General features: G+C 42.1%; 1 protein-coding gene across 1 annotated transcript; it reads left to right on the plus strand.

Annotated features, from left to right (window-relative positions):
• Positions 1-3,888: 3,888 nt before the first annotated feature.
• Positions 3,889-10,215, plus strand: LOC101734975 (prostasin). The gene is made up of 4 exons (XM_004918345.2): positions 3,889-4,044; positions 6,193-6,458; positions 6,997-7,169; positions 9,618-10,215. The coding sequence occupies exons 1-4, from the start codon at positions 3,932-3,934 to the stop codon at positions 9,819-9,821; spliced, it is 756 nt and encodes a 251-aa protein (XP_004918402.1). The 5' UTR covers positions 3,889-3,931; the 3' UTR covers positions 9,822-10,215.
• The last annotated feature ends 7,291 nt before the right edge of the window (positions 10,216-17,506 follow it).

Consider the following 17,506-nt stretch of genomic DNA (forward strand, 5'->3'; position numbering starts at 1 on the left):
AACCATTAAATAAACCCAATAGGGCTGTTCTGCCCCCAATAAGGGGTAATTATATCTTAGTTGGGATCAAGTACAGGTACTGTTTTATTATTACAGAGAAAAGGGAATCATTTAACCATTAAATAAACCCAATAGGGCTGTTCTGCCCCCAATAAGGGGTAATTATATCTTAGTTGGGATCAAGTACAGGTACTGTTTTATTATTACAGAGAAAAGGGAATCATTTAACCATGAAATAAACCCAATTGGGCTGTTCTGCCCCAATAAGGGGTAATTATATCTTAGTTGGGATCAAGTACAGGTACTGTTTTATTATTACAGAGAAAAGGGAATCATTTAACCATTAAATAAACCCAATAGGGCTGTTCTGCCCCAATAAGGGGTAATTATATCTTAGTTGGGATCAAGTACAGATACTGTTTTATTATTACAGAGAAAAGGGGATCATTTAACCATTAAATAAACCCAATAGGGCTGTTCTGCCCCAATAAGGGGTAATTATATCTTAGTTGGGATCAAGTACAGGTACTGTTTTATTATTACAGAGAAAAGGGAATCATTTAACCATTAAATAACTAGAGATTTCACTGGGTTTTGTCCAAAAATCCTGACTTTTTCTAACTGTCACAGCGACAATTCAATAAAGTCAGGATTTCCGAAGCAACAATTAGAAAAATTCGAGTTTTTTTACGGCTTTTCTCAGAGCGACGTTTCCTTCCAACTTTTTTTTTGTAAATATCAAACTTCCTCCTCTACAGCTCCCTAAGCTGTTAGCAGTCAGTAACCAATCGGTGACTTGAGAGGGGGCGGCAGAGGTTAGAGAGCTGAAAGCTGGAAATAGTGTTCTGGCTATTATGTAAGACATCAGTTCACTCCATCCTTTACAAATTACATTTCTGCCTAAATACAGTAACTATATTAGCTGCTTTCTACTCAATGCTTAGAGTGCATATTAGTGGTCCTTCTGCTCCAGCGGCAGTAGTAGTTAAACAGTAGTAGCTGTACCACTGCCTGGGCAGGAGATCACTAGGAACAGTGTCTGGTATTAACAAAGGGAGGGGTATACAGACAGAGTTTACAATGTTAGGGGAGTAATAAGGAAATAATACTTTTTATGTATATGGGATTTTGGAAATTTATGAACACTTGCCTAACCTGCTTCATATAATTACTATTTATAAAGCAGTCTGCCATCTATATATATATACATCCTTCTCATAGTCCTTGCCTGGAGTCTGTCACCGCAGGCTCAATCTGATTTTATCCTGAAGCTCTCAGGGGTCCTGAGATTCACTGAATTCATCTGCAACCACAGCAAGAAGGATAATGGGGCCGCTAATACTATGCTCTATTGCCCTTCTAATCACAGCAACAGGTAAGTGCAATGAAGCAAGAACTTCAAGGGTAGTATCATTCCATGATATGTCATTGGACTATGCCCAGTGTTCCATTAAGAGCTGTGAAGGTCGAGAAAAAGAGGGGCAAGTAAAAGTATATTTTATTATTGTGTCTCCTTTGTTAAGGGGTAGTGTGTGATATGGATGGTGGGGACCCATTATGAACCTTGGTTCCACTAAACTTCTCCTTATTCTCATTGTTTCTTCCATACTTTGTATTTCTCCCCTTCATATCTATTCTCTACCTTTGTTTGATGATCCCTTCTCTCATCAAACCTCTTTGCCTTTCTATCTCCTAATCTCCTTGGAGATAAAGCATGGGAGATAGAACGTTTGAAGAGAGAGGGTATCATTATCATCATTATCATCATCATCATCAGTTTCACCTTTTCTTTCTCTTCCTGCTACTATTTTCTCCAGTTCTTTATTCTCTATTTGCCCCATCTCAAGCACGGCTATCAAAATGGGATCGTGGGGATTTATGGTGGCCTTAGAAATTATTGTTATAATGATAAATTATAGGTGATTCTAAGAACACTACATCATCCTCCATCTCTCAGACACTTTTTTCCCAGAGGGAAAGAGCAAGAGGTATAAGCCAGTCAACCTGTAGACCAGCATTGATACAATTTAGAAATGTAAGAGCTTAGAAAATCAGTAGAAAGTCACGAAGAAGATAAGTGTATGTTCTAGTCACAGTGCTAATGGAACAATATATGGAATATCATTATTTTAGTGGTAACATTTTGGTACTGCGGGTGGTTTTACTTACACTACAATACAAAGGATGGAAGAAGAACATCTAAAAGCAGCCAAAGTGGCTTGGAAGTAAATTGAAAAGACAGGAGACAAGGAGAGTTGGGTATTTTGTATTGTCCATTACCAGTTTTATCAGTGTGGCTTGCTTCATAGTCTATCAATTGTTTGGTATCACTTTGTATGAAACATTTAGGGCTAGATTCAGTTCCAGATTTCTCCAAAGGCTTTGGTGGAGCATTTGTGGGTGTTTTAGCTTCCTTTGAACTCAAGGTGACTGTAGACTGGCTGACCAGGCACCCTTTCTGCCTGATGGCCCATGGGCTGAAAAGGATAAAGAAAATAAGGGGCAACACATAAAATGGCTGCCTACCTACTGGTCTGGAATTTGTGCAGAGAACACAAATGATAGGAACAACAAGAGATTGAACAATGAAGAGAAGCTGATGAAGAACAATGACGAGAAGCACTATGGTCAATGCATGGTCCACCATTGCCGATGCACCATGGTCTGGCTGACATGGTCAAACTAGTAGGACGTTTAAGCTGAGTGGAGCACCGTACATGTACCACTAATTTGTAAGATCTGACTTAAACAAGATACAACCTCCCTATTATTTAACTGATGTGGGGAGGTATCTCAGTACAGATAGAGCATGGATATCTAACACTCTTCCTTATCCCTTCCAGGTCCTTCATATATCTGGGCATATTCAGGTAAGTGCCACATAGTTCCATTTAGTCTTAGGCTACCCCTGTGAAAGGGTCGTTCTACCCCCAAAGGGGTCCCAACCCATGGGTTGAGAACTGCTGATATAGAAGAACCTTAAATAAATATCAATTGGAGAGGAGTTAATTTTGGACCAGTTGTATCTGTATCTTTGTATCTGAATGGGCAGAAAGGTATAGAAAGGTATAGATCAGTGATCCCCAACCAGTGGCTCGGGGGCAATATGTTGCTCACCAACCCCTTGGATGTTGCTCTCAGTGCCCCCAAACCAGGGAGTTTTTGAATTCCTGACTTGGGGGCAAGTTTTGGTTGAATAAAGACAAGATTTCCTACCAAATAAAGCCCCTGTAAGCTGATAGGGTGCATAGAAGGCCCCTAATAGGCAATCACAGCCCTTATTTGGCACCTCCATGAACTTTTATGGTGCTTGTGTGGGTCTCCAAGTCTTTTTATATTTGACTGTGGCGAGTATAGAAGGTTGGGAACCCCTGATATAGATCATTAAAGGGATTCGGAACCTCTAGGCTGGTACTGGTTTAGTATTTTTTGAGATTTACTGTAGCTCTTCTTTAACTTTTAAACTCAAGATATGATCCACTTTATCTTTATCTTATATTAACTTGTGAGTTAAGTTCCAAGTTGTGGTCAAAAAATACCAAAATGTTTCTCTTGTTAGCAGGGGCGGGCCAAGCCTACCGGGCGCCCTAGGCAACTCGGCCGGCCACCTCGCCCCTGTACCTTCCTCATTCGCCCCCCCCCCCCCTTTGGCGAATTTTGGGGCGGGGTTCACGTTGCGATTCTATGGATCATTGCCCCCACCGCGTAAGGACAAGCGGCGGGGGCAATGACTAAAGAGAGCGGACTAGGGGTAGGGAGGAGAGGCTGCCTGGCGCCCCCCAATCGTTGCGCCCTAGGCAGCTGCCTCTTCTGCCTACCCCTAGTTCCGGCCCTGCTTGTTAGTGATGAAGTGTTCTAATGGGTGCAAAAATCTATCCGCTTAGGATGTGGAAGGCCCACAACAACCCGTATTGTGGGTGGCCAGGACACGATGCCAGGGGAGATTCCTTGGCAGTTGAGTTTGAGGAAGCTCGGGCTGCATATCTGTGGGGGTTCTCTGATTAACAACCAGTGGGCCATCAGCGCCGCTCACTGTTTTGCAGGGTAAGTACCTTGTTCTGATGCCTATGACCTATTAACAATGTCTCCGAATGAGCAATAAGGTATGGGTGCCATTTAGTCAATTTCAAAAGGTAACATCTATGAACCCCAAAGTGATCATCTGCTGATTTCTACTTTTGAAACGGCTGTTTTTGGAGAAGATATTGGCAATTGTATCTGATATTAGTTTCAAATTTCAGTCCCACCCCTTCTGTGTGCTAGGAATTAAGGGTGTGGCATTGGCAGGTATTCACAAGTCGTTTGAAGCCCATCCCTCCCACTGTAGGGATTCAGAGAGCAAGTTACAAAGGGGGCTATGGTGTTTAATGAATATCCCTACTAGTGATGAGCGAATCTGTCCCATTTCGCTGAAAAATTCGCAAATCTTTCAAAAGATTTGCTAAATGGCAAAAATGTTGCGCATCAAAAAAAAATTCTTTTGCGCCCGCGACTATTCTTTTGACGCCTGTGACTATTCTTTTGACGCGAGACTATTCTTTTGACGCGAGACTTTACTTTTGACGCAAGACTATTCTTTTGACGCAAGACTATTCTTTTGACGCAAGACTATTCTTTTGACGCAAGACTATTCTTTTGACGCCTGCGACTATTCTTTTGACACCCGCAACTATTCTTTTGACGCCCGCGACTATTTTGATGCCCGCGACTATTCTTTTGACTCGCGACTATTCTTTTGACTCGCGACTATTCTTTTGACTCGCGACTATTCTTTTGACTCAAGACTATTCTTTTGTTGCTAGCGACTATTCTTTTGACTCAAGACTATTCTTTTGACACCTGCGACTATTCTTTTGACGCCCACGACTATTCTTTTGACGCAAGACTATTCTTTTGTTGCTAGCGACTATTCTTTTGAGGCGAGACTATTCTTTTGTTGCTAGTGACTATTCTTTTGACTCGAGACTATTCTTTTGTTGCTAGCGACTATTCTTTTGACGCAAGACTATTCTTTTGACTCTTTCAAAAGATTTGCTAAATGGCAAAAATGTTGCGCATCAAAAAAAAATTCTTTTGCGCCCGCGACTATTCTTTTGACGCCTGTGACTATTCTTTTGACGCAAGACTATTCTTTTGACGCGAGACTTTACTTTTGACGCAAGACTATTCTTTTGACGCAAGACTATTCTTTTGACGCAAGACTATTCTTTTGACGCCTGCGACTATTCTTTTGACACCCGCAACTATTCTTTTGACGCCCGCGACTATTTTGATGCCCGCGACTATTCTTTTGACTCGCGACTATTCTTTTGACTCGCGACTATTCTTTTGACTCGCGACTATTCTTTTGACTCGCGACTATTCTTTTGTTGCTAGCGACTATTCTTTTGACTCAAGACTATTCTTTTGACACCCGCAACTATTCTTTTGACGCCAACGACTATTCTTTTGACGCAAGACTATTCTTTTGTTGCTAGCGACTATTCTTTTGAGGCGAGACTATTCTTTTGTTGCTAGTGACTATTCTTTTGACTCGAGACTATTCTTTTGTTGCTAGCGACTATTCTTTTGACGCAAGACTATTCTTTTGACTCCCGCGACTATTCTTTTGACTCAAGACAATTCTTTTGTTGCTAGCGACTATTCTTTTGACGCAAGACTATTCTTTTGTTGCTAGCAACTATTCTTTTGACTCAAGACAATTCTTTTGTTGCTAGCGACTATTCTTTTGACTCAAGACAATTCTTTTGTTGCTAGTGACTATTCTTTTGACTCGAGACTATTCTTTTGACTCCCGCGACTATTCTTTTGACTCAAGACAATTCTTTTGTTGCTAGCGACTATTCTTTTGACGCAAGACTATTATTTTGACGCAAGACTATTCTTTTGTTGCTAGCGACTATTCTTTTGACTCAAGACTATTCTTTTGTTGCTAGCGACTATTCTTTTGACGCAAGACAAATCCATGCCTGGGAAACATTGCGCCCATCACTAATCCCTACCACTAAGATACAAGAGCTCTAAGAACTGTAACTTACTCCTCTCACTACAGGTTAAAGTTAGGCACAGGTACATTTTGGCAAAAACTACTGTATAAAACTGGGCTGTATTTTCAAACTATATTTGGAATTCAATTGGGCAAATCTACTGAAATTCACAATACAATTTTTCTCCTTCTCTTTCACTTCTCAGACCTATCCGCGTCTCAGATTACAAAGTGAACCTTGGGGCATACCAACTCTCAGTGCCTTCTGGGATTTTTGTGGACGTGGCTGCTGTTTACGTACACCCCACATTCAAAGGGGCCGGTAGCATTGGAGACATCGCTCTAATCAAGCTAGCAAACCCTGTGCAGTTTACAGACTACATCATTCCTGTTTGTATTCCTACCCAAAACGTTGTCTTTCCCGATGGAATGAATTGTATTGTAAGCGGATGGGGAACCATCAACCAACAAGGTATGGAAACCAATAAAGCTCTGCAGTTCATGAAAGACCAGAAAATCTAAAGGGCAAGTTAGTACTTGTAATTCATACAAACCAAATAAACTATAGATTTAAGTGCAACCATTTGGTAAAACCATGTCCTAAGGTACATACCCAACGGTATTCCCTCGTGTAGCTGATATGCAGCGTATTCCACCTCAGCCTTTATGGCAAGTAGTCTCATTTATCTCTGGAGCAAAGGGAGTGGAAAAAGGACCTGACCTGAAGTCGAATTGGAGTAGGATTTAAGTAATTTCTCATTTGAATGTTATTGTAACTATGGTGAGAATGTTAAACTAAGGAGATAACCTGAACAAACGTTGGTCTACAAAACCATAAGGTTGGGCTTCAATCAAAGGTGTATAAGTGATTAAAAAATTCTACAAAAATCTCAGATTAAAGATATCAGCTCTTTCAACAATCATGGCAAGGCTAGGTTCTTGGAAGCAAACAATATATCCGAAACTACACCAAAGAGGCACCTCACACATACACCATTTTGTCTTCGCAGTGAGTCTTCCATATCCAAAGACTTTGCAAAAGGTCCGGGTTCCTATCATTGGTCGTGCCAGCTGTGATCAAATGTACCACATCAACAATCCCACACTGCCACCCTATCAGAGCATTATAATGTGGGACATGATCTGTGCGGGATACAAGGCCGGCAGGAGGGGATCATGTCAGGTAAGCAATCACGGAACTACTACTGTCTAGAGAACAATGTTCATGGAGTCCTGGGCCTACACAGCATGGAGACACTGCTTCTTCACTGCAAGACTCACTGGTGATGCCTAGTAGGCTGTTTCATCTCCAAATGGGTCTGCAAATAAGTTAGAACTAGTGATGAGCGAAAATGTCCCTTTTCACTTCGCCTACAAATTCGCGAAATGACAGCAAAATTCACGAAGCGGCAAAAAATTTGTCAAAAAGTTTGTCACACACCGCACCCTTTTTGACGCGACCCCAATTTTTCTTGACGCACAAATTTTCTCGGGAGTTTCGAGAAACAATTTCCCAATGGCGAAATGAGGAAATTCGCTGTGAATCTACGCCTGGCGGAAAAATTCGCTCATCACTAGTTAGCACTCAAGTATCAGAATATGGTATGTTTCAGTTCATTAAGGGGCATTAATCATATCTGAAGTAGTGATGAGCGGATCTGTCCCTTTTCGCTTCAAAATAAAATTTGCGAAACGCATTTGTTGCGCGTCTTGTTTGTCACCCGCGTCTATTTTTTTGTCGCCCCTGCTTTTGGTCGCGACAGCGCCTTTTTTGACACGCAACTAAAAAAATCAGAGCTACAAATTTTTCCACGGCGAATTTTCACTGAAGTTTTGCGCAACATTTCGCCAACAGCGAAATGCGGAAATTCTCTGCAAATCCATGCCTGGCGAAAAAATTTGCTCATCACTAATCTGAAGTTTATAGGTTTTTAGTAGTGATGAGCGAATTTTTTCACCAGGCATGTATTCGCAGCGAATTTCCGCATTTCGCCATCTGCGAATTGTTTTGCCAAACTTCCGTGAAAGTTTGCGCGAAAAATTTGTTGCACAGAATTTTTTTTGTTACGCGCCAAATTGGGTGCGGTCGCGTCAAAATGGCCACAGTCTGCATTACGCCATTGGCGAATTGTTTGGCAAAACTTCCATGAAAATTTGCAGCAGAAAAATTAGTCGCACAGAATTTAATTGTCGCTCTGCAAATTGGGCGCGGTCGCGTCAAAAAAGGCACAGGCAACAAAAAATAGACACGTGGGAGACAAAAATGACACGGACGCCAAAAAAATCGTGCAACAAATGCGTTTCGCAAATTTTCTTGCCATTTCGTGAATTTTATGGCGAAGCAATAGGGGACAGATTCGCTCATCCCTAGTCTCAGCCCTCCCTTTTAAAATGTAAGCTCTTGCGAGCAGGGCCCTCCCCCTAGTGTCTCCGATCCTCATCCAATGTAACTGCAAACCATTTTTGTGAGTTGTTTATATGTACATGTTAACTGTTCTGTCTTTTGTACCCCTCTATTCTGTAAAGCGCTGCGTAAACTGATGGCTAGTGTTTGGGCAGGCATGGATTCGTGGCGAATTTCTGCGTTTCGCCATTAGCGGATTGTTTGCGCGAAGAGGATGAAAAAAATCCCTGCGTGTCCAAAAATTGTCGGAAGAATAGTCGCAGGCGTTAAAAGAATAGTTGCACGTCCAAATTGTTGCAAAAATAGTCACAAGAATAGTCGCAGGCGTCAAAAGAATAGTTGCACGTCCAAATTGTCGCAAGAATAGTCACAAGAATAGTCGCAGGCATCAAAAGAATAGTTGCACATCCAAATAGGCGCAAGAATAGTCACAGGCGTCAAAAGAATAGTTGCACGTCCAAATTGGCGCAAGAATAGTCACAAGAATAGTCACAGGCGTCAAAAGAATAGTTGCACGTCCAAATTGGCACAAGAATAGTCACAAGAATAGTCACAGGCGTCAAAAGAATTGTTGCACATCCAAATTGTCGCAAGAATAGTCACCAGAATAGTCACAGGCATCAAAAGAATAGTTGCACATCCAAATTGGCACAAGAATAGTCACAAGAATAGTCGCAGGCATCAAAAGAATTGTTGCACGTCCAAATTGGCACAAGAATAGTCACAAGAATAGTCACAGGCATCAAAAGAATAGTTGCACGTCCAAATTGGCACAAGAATAGTCACAAGAATAGTCGCAGGCATCAAAAGAATTGTTGCACGTCCAAATTGGCACAAGAATAGTCACAAGAATAGTCGCAGACATCAAAAGAATAGTTGCACGTCCAAATTGTCGCAAGAATAGTCGCAGGCGTCAAAAGAATAGTCATGGGCGCAACATTTTTGTTGTTTCGCAGATTTTTCGCCGTTTTGCGAATCTTTTGAAAGATTCACAAATTTATTGGCGAAGTGAAACGGGACAGATTCGCTCATCACTACTGAGGGCGCTATATAAATAATAATAATAATTGCCTGCAGGCCCCTTTTTACTTCTCTGCAAGGTGACTTGCTATGTTTCCCATCACCTATACTTATCCAAAATCCCTTCGCTTATTCTCTTAATTCCTTGGCTTTTTTCAGTACATTTCCCTTTGTGCAATAGAAATGATTCTGTTTTTCTGCTTGCAGGGTGATTCCGGAGGTCCCCTCGTCTGCCCATGGAACGGGTCATGGCTTCTGGCTGGAATTGTGAGCTGGGGCTTTGGCTGCGCTCAACCAAACAAGCCAGGGGTGTACACCAGCGTCCCGGCATATTCCGCATGGATTCAGGAATACGTCCCCAGCCTGCAGCTAACTCAACCACAAATCTCAGCTCTTAACAACACCGGGTAATTGGCTTCATCCTTGGGAATTGTCTTCTACTCACTGCTCCTGCACAAACGTCTGTAATATCATATGGGCTAAAGACATAAAAACTTCAGTATTGGGACTTTGAGATGTTACCTTTGATTCTTTCTCTTTACTTCTTGGAATCCTTAATGCAATTAGAATGGTCTGTGGATTTACTTATAACATTGTGCAAAAAAAAACATTGGCTTACCGGCAAAACTGGTCATAATTATAATTAACAGTCATGGGCCAGTGGGAAACTGCTGGGTACCAGAGGGAATTCATAATGAGCTGAAAAATAAATCACTTAGTTCTCATATAAACCGATCTGATTGGTTGCTATAAGCAACTGCACTGGAGCAATTTAGCACCTATCTAAGCAAGTGATTATAAAGTATTGGCACCACAAAATAAGGCATTCTGGGAATTTTTATTGGCACTGATGCTTTAACTGTTATCTCTAAATAATTATGGTCGTATGATTCATATGATTAGGCATATACCATCATGACTGGGCAACGTCTCATTGTTGTTAACACCATTCAGAATATTGCATTATGTACGGGACCATTATACTTTGCTTTGCTACTATATATATGTAGTTAGGGACTAGTAAGTGTTGAGCCTTATAAAGGCAGTTCTCAAAACAATGTGGATGCCCAGAACTCAAAAAGAATGGATAAACAATATATAGTGGTGTGAGATAAAGCTCCCCCTGGTGACCAAAAGGAGGTAAAACTACTACAAACGATATTAAGCTCAAACATCACTCATAGTAAATAAAGAGAATTGTACATTTATTTCAATCCATTGAAAAACCACAAGAGATGCCTTACATGCAATGCCAGGCAAGTATGGAGAGCCTTACAACCCACCTCTACATAGCATACCATGGCCGACAGAATATTTGACAGAAATATAAGGAATGTAAATGTAAAATGGGAAAGCTCTTTAAGCTAATATTAGGGTAAGAGGTATAATAGGTAATGATGGTCTATATATAGTAGCAGTGGGGGGATAATAGCCTCTGGGAAGGGACTGGGGCTGTGGGATAGCAGGTATAGTAGGGAGAGATGGTGCCTATAGTAGCAGTGGGGGGATAATAGCCTCTGGGAAGGGACTGGGGCTGTGGGATAGCAGGTATAGTAGGGAGAGATGGTGCCTATAGTAGCAGTGGGGGGATAATAGCCTCTGGGAAGGGACTGGGGCTGTGGGATAGCAGGTATAGTAGGGAGAGATGGTGCCTATAGTAGCAGTGGGATAATAGCCTCTGGGAAGGGACTGGGGCTGTGGGATAGCAGGTATAGTAGGGAGAGATGGTGCCTATAGTAGCAGTGGGGGGATAATAGCCTCTGGGAAGGGACTGGGGCTGTGGGATAGCAGGTATAGTAGGGAGAGATGGTGCCTATAGTAGCAGTGGGGGATAATAGCCTCTGGGAAGGGACTGGGGCTGTGGGATAGCAGGTATAGTAGGGAGAGATGTGCCTATAGCAGCAGTAGGATAATAGCCTCTGGGAAGGGACTGGGGCTGTGGGATAGCAGGTATAGTAGGGAGAGATGGTGCCTATAGTAGCAGTGGGGGGATAATAGCCTCTGGGAAGGGGCTGTGGGATAGCAGGTATAGTAGGGAGAGATGGTGCCTATAGTAGCAGTGGGGGGATAATGGCCTCTGGGAAGGGACTGGGGCTGTGGGATAGCAGGTATAGTAGGGAGAGATGGTGCCTATAGTAGCAGTGGGGGATAATAGCCTCTGGGAAGGGACTGGGGCTGTGGGATAGCAGGTATAGTAGGGAGAGATGGTGCCTATAGTAGCAGTGGGATAATAGCCTCTGGGAAGGGACTGGGGCTGTGGGATAGCAGGTATAGTAGGGAGAGATGGTGCCTATAGTAGCAGTGGGGGGATAATAGCCTCTGGGAAGGGGCTGTGGGATAGCAGGTATAGTAGGGAGAGATGGTGCCTATAGTAGCAGTGGGGGGATAATGGCCTCTGGGAAGGGACTGGGGCTGTGGGATAGCAGGTATAGTAGGGAGAGATGGTGCCTATAGTAGCAGTGGGGGATAATAGCCTCTGGGAAGGGACTGGGGCTGTGGGATAGCAGGTATAGTAGGGAGAGATGGTGCCTATAGTAGCAGTGGGATAATAGCCTCTGGGAAGGGACTGGGGCTGTGGGATAGCAGGTATAGTAGGGAGAGATGGTGCCTATAGTAGCAGTGGGGGGATAATAGCCTCTGGGAAGGGACTGGGGCTGTGGAATAGCAGGTATAGTAGGGAGAGATGGTGCCTATAGTAGCAGTGGGGGGATAATAGCCTCTGGGAAGGGACTGGGGCTGTGGGATAGCAGGTATAGTAGGGAGAGATGGTGCCTATAGTAGCAGTGGGATAATAGCCTCTGGGAAGGGACTGGGGCTGTGGGATAGCAGGTATAGTAGGGAGAGATGGTGCCTATAGTAGCAGTGGGATAATAGCCTCTGGGAAGGGACTGGGGCTGTGGGATAGCAGGTATAGTAGGGAGAGATGGTGCCTATAGTAGCAGTGGGGGGATAATAGCCTCTGGGAAGGGACTGTGGCTGTGGGATAGCAGGTATAGTAGGGAGAGATGGTGCCTATAGTAGCAGTGGGGGGATAATAGCCTCTGGGAAGGGACTGGGGCTGTGGGATAGCAGGTATAGTAGGGAGAGATGGTGCCTATAGTAGCAGTGGGGGGATAATAGCCTCTGGGAAGGGACTGGGGCTGTGGGATAGCAGGTATAGTAGGGAGAGATGGTGCCTATAGTAGCAGTGGGGGGATAATAGCCTCTGGGAAGGGACTGGGGCTGTGGGATAGCAGGTATAGTAGGGAGAGATGGTGCCTATAGTAACAGTGGGGGGATAATAGCCTCTGGGAAGGGACTGGGGCTGTGGGATAGCAGGTCCTCCCTTACATGCTTAGTACCGTGGGACATCTACATGGAACCGGTATTAGAACCAACCCTGAAATTAAAGAAAAAGGAAAGCTAATAACTCAATTAGGTCAGTTTAGGCAATAAAAGTAACACACAGGATGAGCAAGGCCCACAAAATTCAAAAACGTGGTTATAAAGATTTAATGGAAGTCGGTGACCTTATTTGACATGAGAAAAGACAAAATGGAATGTGTAACATTAACCCGCTTGGTTGGCTGCTAGGCAAGATTAAACCTGTTGTATAAAAGCAGGAACACATGAGTATAATGCAGTGCCTTTTCCATATATCATACCCACAGAATACATTGGAAGTACAGGTATGGGACCTGTTATCCAGAATGCCTGGGGTCTTTCCGTAATTTGGATCTCCTTACCTTAAGTCTAGTAAAACATAATTTAAATATGAAATAAACCCAATAGGGCTGTTCTGCCCCCAATAAGGGGTAATTATATCTTAGTTGGGATCAAGTACAGGTACTGTTTTATTATTACAGAGAAAAGGGAATCATTTAACCATTAAATAAACCCAATAGGACTGTTCTGCCCCCAATAAGGGGTAATTATATCTTAGTTGGGATCAAGTACAGGTACTGTTTTATTATTACAGAGAAAAGGGAATCATTTAACCATTAAATAAACCCAATAGGACTGTTCTGCCCCAATAAGGGGTAATTATATCTTAGTTGGGATCAAGTACAGGTACTGTTTTATTATTACAGAGAAAAGGGAATCATTTAACCATGAAATAAACCCAATAGGGCTGTTCTGCCCCAATAAGGGGTAATTATATCTTAGTTGGGATCAAGTACAGGTACTGTTTTATTATTACAGAGAAAAGGGAATCATTTAACCATTAAATAAACCCAATAGGACTGTTCTGCCCCAATAAGGGGTAATTATATCTTAGTTGGGATCAAGTACAGGTACTGTTTTATTATTACAGAGAAAAGGGAATCATTTAACCATGAAATAAACCCAATAGGGCTGTTCTGCCCCAATAAGGGGTAATTATATCTTAGTTGGGATCAAGTACAGGTACTGTTTTATTATTACAGAGAAAAGGGAATCATTTAACCATGAAATAAACCCAATAGGGCTGTTCTGCCCCAATAAGGGGTAATTATATCTTAGTTGGGATCAAGTACAGGTACTGTTTTATTATTACAGAGAAAAGGGAATCATTTAACCATGAAATAAACCCAATAGGGCTGTTCTGCCCCAATAAGGGGTAATTATATCTTAGTTGGGATCAAGTACAGGTACTGTTTTATTATTACAGAGAAAAGGGAATCATTTAACCATGAAATAAACCCAATAGGGCTGTTCTGCCCCAATAAGGGGTAATTATATCTTAGTTGGGATCAAGTACAGGTACTGTTTTATTATTACAGAGAAAAGGGAATCATTTAACCATTAAATAAACCCAATAGGACTGTTCTGCCCCCAATAAGGGGTAATTATATCTTAGTTGGGATCAAGTACAGGTACTGTTTTATTATTACAGAGAAAAGGGAATCATTTAACCATGAAATAAACCCAATAGGGCTGTTCTGCCCCAATAAGGGGTAATTATATCTTAGTTGGGATCAAGTACAGGTACTGTTTTATTATTACAGAGAAAAGGGAATCATTTAACCATGAAATAAACCCAATAGGGCTGTTCTGCCCCAATAAGGGGTAATTATATCTTAGTTGGGATCAAGTACAGGTACTGTTTTATTATTACAGAGAAAAGGGAATCATTTAACCATGAAATAAACCCAATAGGGCTGTTCTGCCCCAATAAGGGGTAATTATATCTTAGTTGGGATCAAGCATCCCAACCGCCATTTTGTACCAGACAGTGGGTCTCTTTTATATTTACAAAATGGGAGGGAAGGAGGCATGTACCGAGCCTCAAGTGTAAAGGTGGCCGTACACATTAAGATCCACCTACGGGAGGGCGATATCAGTTGAATTTAGGCTAATTCGGTTGTTTGGCCCTGGGACCATCTAAGTAGTACGATGGTAATAGGCGCAGTCGGTTTGGGGACCACATCATTATAAAGCGCCACATGTAGTGATGAGCGAATCTGTCCCATTTTGCTTCGCCATAAAATTTGCGAAACGATGAAAAATTAGCGAAACACATTTGTTGCGTGTTTCTTTGTGGTCCATATCTATTTCTTGTCGCCTGTGCTTTTTTTGACACGACCGTGCCCGATTTTGGCGCAACCGCACCCAATTTGATGCAGCCCTTTTTTGACGCGCAACAAAAAACAAATTCCCCGCAACTAATTTTTCCACTGCGAATTTTCACAGAAGTTTCGCGAAACAATTCGCCAATGACAAAATGCAAAAATTTGCTGCGAATCCATGCTTGGCAACAAAAATTCGCTCATCACTAGCCACAAGGGTACACAGCGCTGTACAATCTTACAATATACACAGTTACACACAGGGAGGTCCCTGCCCCGTAGAGCTTACAATCGAAGTGGTTGGGTAACATACAGGCACAAATTGGAAGGTAAGAGGCACCAGGTATGGTCCCTGCCCCGTAGAGCTTACAATCTAAGTGGTTGGGTAACATACAGGCACAAATTGGAAGGTAAGAGTGCACTAGGTATGGTCCCTGCCCCGTAGAGCTTACAATCTAAGTGGTTGGGTAACATACAGGCACAAATTGGAAGGTAAGAGTGCACTAGGTATGGTCCCTGCCCCGTAGAGCTTACAATCTAAGTGGTTGGGTAACATACAGGCACACATTGGAAGGTAAGAGGCACCAGGTATGGTCCCTGCCCCGTAGAGCTTACAATCTAAGTGGTTGGGTAACATACAGGCACAAATTGGAAGGTAAGAGTGCACTAGGTATGGTCCCTGCCCCGTAGAGCTTACAGTCTAAGTGGTTGGGTAACATACAGGCACAAATTGGAAGGTAAGAGGCACTAGGTATGGTCCCTGCCCCGTAGAGCTTACAATCTAAGTGGTTGGGTAACATACAGGCACAAATTGGAAGGTAAGAGTGCACTAGGTATGGTCCCTGCCCCGTAGAGCTTACAATCTAAGTGGTTGGGTAACATACAGGCACAAATTGGAAGGTAATAGTGCACTAGGTATGGTCCCTGCCCCGTAGAGCTTACAATCTAAGTGGTTGGGTAACATACAGGCACAAACTGGAAGGTAATAGTGCACTAGGTATGGTCCCTGCCCCGTAGAGCTTACAATCTAAGTGGTTGGGTAACATACAGGCACAAATTGGAAGGTAAGAGTGCACTAGGTATGGTCCCTGCCCCGTAGAGCTTACAATCTAAGTGGTTGGGTAACATACAGGCACAAATTGGAAGGTAAGAGTGCACTAGGTATGGTCCCTGCCCCGTAGAGCTTACAATCTAAGTGGTTGGGTAACATACAGGCACAAATTGGAAGGTAAGAGTGCACTAGGTATAGTCCCTGCCCCGTAGAGCTTACAATCGAAGTGGTTGGGTAACATACAGGCACAAATTGGAAGGTAAGGTAATGGCATTTGCCCTTAAGTATACCTTATATATACACCTTAAGGCCACAACCTTACCAAGGTAAAGTCTAGATTACATGCTACTCAGTCCTATTCAATAACTGCACCTCATTGTCAAGGAACAGCCTCCACTATAATTTGGGGCCTATTAGAACACTGTATCTGGCATACATTAGTTCTTTCCAATCCTCGAGGTGTTGGGCTGTTAGTGTGGACAACTCACTTGACTACGTTACAATGCAAAATCCATATTAAATCTATAAGTGAAATGAGAGAACAAGAAGTACCTGTTACAGATCGCTGAGTAAGGAACGAGATAATTACTATCCATTTTACAAGCATAATAACCCGCATTGTCTGTAGATGGAGCAGCAGGACTTAATAGCAAGGAATAAATTGGGTTTGCATACAAAGGAGCACTCCCACATAGACACACCCAATAAACAACTGAAGGAAATATTCTCATATCCGGAGAATTTAAGTATGTATGTTTTTTATATGTACATTTACTTAACTTTGTGCATTAAACGACAACTAACATGGGCTGGAAATGCTACAACTTAGCATCACTTCAGCCCTTTAGCGGGGCTCTGTACCTCTGTAGATACCCCCATTAGCTCCCTGTCGTATTTTCTGCTAATTCATGGTATATGCTCTGAGCTGCCATCATGTTTGTGCCTCTGGGTTGGTACAGTAAGTTCATATTATTTTAGAATAAAACTCAACATACGGCAAAAATATTTTGTGTGGTTGTGATATTGTAATCTCTCTCTCTTTCTATATATATATATATATATATATATATATATATATATATATATATACTATATATATATATATATATATATATATATATATATTATATATATATATATATATATATATATATATATATATATATATATATATATACTATATATATATATATATATACTATATATATACAGGTATAGGACCTATTATCCAGAATGATCGGGACCTGGGGCTTTCCAGACAAGGGGTCTTTCCGTAATCTGGATCTCAATACCTTAAGTGTGATAAAAAAAAATTTAAACATCATTTAAACCCAATAGGGCTGTTCTGCCCCCAATAAGGGGTAATTATATCTTAGTTGGGATCAAGTACAGGTACTGTTTTATTATTACAGAGAAAAGGGAATCATTTAACCATTAAATAAACCCAATAGGGCTGTTCTGCCCCCAATAAGGGGTAATTATATCTTAGTTGGGATCAAGTACAGGTACTGTTTTAT

Source organism: Xenopus tropicalis, chromosome 9 (genome assembly GCF_000004195.4).
Source record: "Xenopus tropicalis strain Nigerian chromosome 9, UCB_Xtro_10.0, whole genome shotgun sequence".
NCBI classification, from domain to species: domain Eukaryota; kingdom Metazoa; phylum Chordata; class Amphibia; order Anura; family Pipidae; genus Xenopus; species Xenopus tropicalis.